At 39.9% G+C, this 3708-nt stretch overlaps 1 protein-coding gene across 1 annotated transcript in view; it reads right to left on the bottom strand.

Moving 5' to 3' along the window:
- Positions 1-470: 470 nt before the first annotated feature.
- LOC119342017 (protein adenylyltransferase SelO-like) overlaps positions 471-3708 on the bottom strand; it is a 7007-nt gene continuing 3769 nt past the window's right edge. Inside the window, exons 3-8 of the mRNA XM_037613855.1 lie at positions 3555-3611; positions 3175-3474; positions 2372-2619; positions 1981-2287; positions 1623-1896; positions 471-1120 (exon numbers count right to left, since the gene is read on the bottom strand). Coding sequence (XP_037469752.1) covers positions 866-1120; positions 1623-1896; positions 1981-2287; positions 2372-2619; positions 3175-3474; positions 3555-3611 — 1441 coding nt within the window. The 3' untranslated portion in view covers positions 471-865. The remainder of the gene's footprint in view (positions 1121-1622; positions 1897-1980; positions 2288-2371; positions 2620-3174; positions 3475-3554; positions 3612-3708) is intronic.

The raw sequence follows: 3708 nt of genomic DNA, 5'->3' as shown, positions 1-3708 counted from the left end.
TCATTTCAAGGGCTCGTTCGGTTTGAAGGAAATCAAAACATAGAAACTAAGAGTTGTATAGAAAATGGGTAAGATTGCACTTGTCATTATAAGGAATTGACTTGCCTCGTTCCTACGCGCAAAATAAGCTTTGATTGGATGTGTAGTATTCTTAAAAACACAAAAAATGAGTAACATTCCTGTACGCATTCTTACGAAAATCCTCCAAACTGACCGAATGAGGCATGAGAGAGCTTTTAGCAACTGTCTATGACTTCTAAAATAAATTTGAAAAATGAGGATATCTGTTTCGGAATGCATATCATTCTATTGCAATAGTGACTAGTAGAAAGGAGGCTGCAATAGTGACTAGGAGAAAGGAGGCCAGTACAGATATTCATGTATGCTAACCATGCGGTGTAAGACTACACCTGTTTGCGATACAATCCTCCGTGGATCTTTAAACCATTCAAGAAAGCGGCTCAAGCGGCTCAACAGTAGAATTACGCACATTGTAACAGTGATAAACAATGTCAACATACCACCCCCATGTTCATCTCAAAAAAAAAAAAAAAACATACCACCCCCATGTTGCCAGATGCAACCAGACCAACAGCCGATAATATCCAACACAAGGGTTTTCCACTGATAACATTACCATCTCAGAAACTTTAGGTATGGAGCGCTTCATTTCCCAACTGCTCCTGAACGGCTGAACGTTCTGCTACCCAAAGTCAAGGCAACAAACAACATGACTAAGTTTCGGACATCGCACCACAGTAATAAAACAATGTGGCGCTAGGAACACTGCATATTACAGGGTAAACCCCTCCTATACAACCAAAAAAGTATACAACACTGTATATTGGTCATAGCTGGATGTGGCTCATGACGAGCAGGATAGCATGCACACCCCAGGCCTGTATGCCCAGGCCGGTGGCAAGCGGGCGTATTTCTCCATTCCCGGCTGCTCATCATATGGATGTTCCATAACTTTCAATAGCCGGCGAACTTCCTCGTAATCACCTAGATCAGCTGCGTCAATCGCTGTCTGGCAGAGATAGTTCCGAAGAACATACTTTGGGTTGACACGGTTCATTGTGGCTTTCCTTTCTTCATCGGAGACACCACTAGCCACCAGCTTCACAAAGCATCAACATATCATTAGATTGAAGTTGTTTAGGTTTTTAACAGTGTTGTGATTTAAAAGATCCAACTATAAGGCATGACTAGAGGTCCAAAACCAAATACTGGCACAAACTTATCAAATGGTGGGTGGAACAACAGTCAGTAAGGGGGTTCATTACAGGAAAACATTGTGGCAACAGGAGGTAGAGAATAACAGAATCTTAGAACTTCTGCCATGCCGATGACACTTAATTTACAATGCACGAGTTATTATAAAAGACGATTATGTGATGAGATACCCAAACTATGCAAATGCAATGCTGCTTTTGTTTCCAAGAGTATCCCAGCTTGTTCTCAAAGAACAAAAGAAAAAAATACTCCAACTTCATAAAATGATCAGGCTGAGAAAATAGCCCAAAAATAGCAATATAATCATTGATATATTATGTCATGTTAAATATTACTATCCGAGCAATTTGGGAAGAGAACAATTTTATATATACAAAAATACATACCTCCTCAACATATGTTTGTACCCAACTAATCCATGCTTCCTTTCTTTCTTTCCCAATATCCAGGAGTGCAGCTTTTATTGGAACAAGTAGCTCAGTTTCTGCGATGTCACGGTCTGCTTTGACATTCGAAAGAAGACGGAAAAAATTTGTATAGTCAACTTTATCGACAGCCAAGTTGTTCAGCAGCTTGCTAATAAGCTGCTTGTTATATTTTGACAGACCAAGTTTCTTTGTCATTATAGATTGATATTCATCCATGAACTTTGTCCCATACCTACAATATAGAACATATCAAAACGCTACAATAAATGTAGTCAAAATTGCAGATGGCCAGCATAGATTTTGGAAGAATAAATACCTCTCCATAACATAATTTGCTTCATCCTTGCTGATAAGATCCGCAGCCGACAATGGCCCAGTGAACTGGGCAATATTCCACAAACCAACATCAGGTTGATTTGCAAAACAGTATCTCTTACCTGGGAGATCAGTTGTATTCGGAGTAAAGCTAGGATCAAAAGCATCCAAGAAACCAAAGGGCCCATAATCAATAGTTAGGCCCAAAACACTCATATTATCAGTGTTAAGCACACCATGGGTGAAACCAACACCTTGCCACCTGGCTATCAAGTAAGCAGTACGCTCTGCAACCTCAACTGCCCAGGCTGTTAATTGCAAGGAGATAGAAGTTAGTTAATTCACAAGATCAATGTCTACATTCAAAGAAAACGACATAAAAGGAAATTTACCAGCATATTTGTTGGAAGTAAGATCTATTGCTGGAGAGTCTCCTATAGCTGCCTCAAAAGATAAACCTTCACTCTTTTTAATATTTTCAAGATGTGGGTAGTGATGACGTATTGTGTAGTCTGCCAAACGACGAACAATTTCAAGGTCCTCTTTGCCCCTTGTAGCATGTAACTGGTATGAACCAAAACGTAAAAACGATGGTGCTACACGGCACACAATTGCACCTGGCTCCTCTTTTGCATTACCACTGGCATATTAGAAAAAACAAATTATTCAACGACACAAGGGAATGTCAATATGTAGTACTGAAATCTTCAAGAGATAAATCATGGCAAAATGATTCAGATTCCTATATTTTAGATCAATAAATACTGGACGAGTAAACACCCAGGTACCATCATGTGCAACATGCTTTGCCTGCCTACATTTGCAGAGTAGCAATTAAGTAACTTATCCTAGTTCCCAGAGGCTGCTTTGGAATATCCCAGGGAATTGATGATAATAAATCAACATTACGAAATTTGGCGCTTCAAAATAATAGGCCTACGTAAGTCAGGATGAGTAAATAAAGTAATTATTATTAGATAAGGAAACCATTAGTAGGCAAACAAAAGGACTTTGGAATTTTAGATGGCAGTGTGATAGTACTAATTATATGTTCATACGGATTATGTAGCTACTAGTATAAGAAATGAACCGTCTCAAAGCAGCAACTACGAATCATCCAAATAGGAAGGGAAACTAAAAGCAAAAGTAGATCCAGCAAAAATGTTGATTAGAAACTGAAGATATCATGACATACTCATAGAACATATCTCGCACAACAGATTTGCCAGTTTCAACTAGACAAAGAGCACGAGTTGTAGGAATGCCTAGACCATGCATAGCTTCACTGCATAAGAATTCACGGATGCTGCTGCGCAGGACAGCGAGGCCATCTGCAAATCGGCTGTAAGGAGTCTTTCCAGCACCCTTGAGCTGCAACTCCCACCTCTCACCTCGAGAATTGAGAACCTCTCCGAGAGTTATTGCTCGTCCATCCCCCAACTGACCAGCCCATGAACCAAACTGGTGTCCACCGTAACACTGGGCATAAGGCACACTGCAGGTGGTTGTTCAGTAGGAGTGTTATATATTCTGCCGAAACAAATTAGCAAGATATTAAGCACAGGTATCACACACCTTCCCACCAACGGAGTTTCTCCTGAGAAGAACCGAGGAAAATCAGGCCTTTCAAACCTGAAAATGAATAGAGGATAATTGTTATTTTTGTGATTTTTCTATGTCCAATATCAGCAAGGATGCAGAAAAATGTTATGAGAAATGGATGCCATTG

Source organism: Triticum dicoccoides, chromosome 7B, assembly GCF_002162155.2.
Source record: "Triticum dicoccoides isolate Atlit2015 ecotype Zavitan chromosome 7B, WEW_v2.0, whole genome shotgun sequence".
Lineage (NCBI taxonomy): Eukaryota > Viridiplantae > Streptophyta > Magnoliopsida > Poales > Poaceae > Triticum > Triticum dicoccoides.
This window is presented reverse-complemented; position numbering and strand designations above follow the sequence as displayed.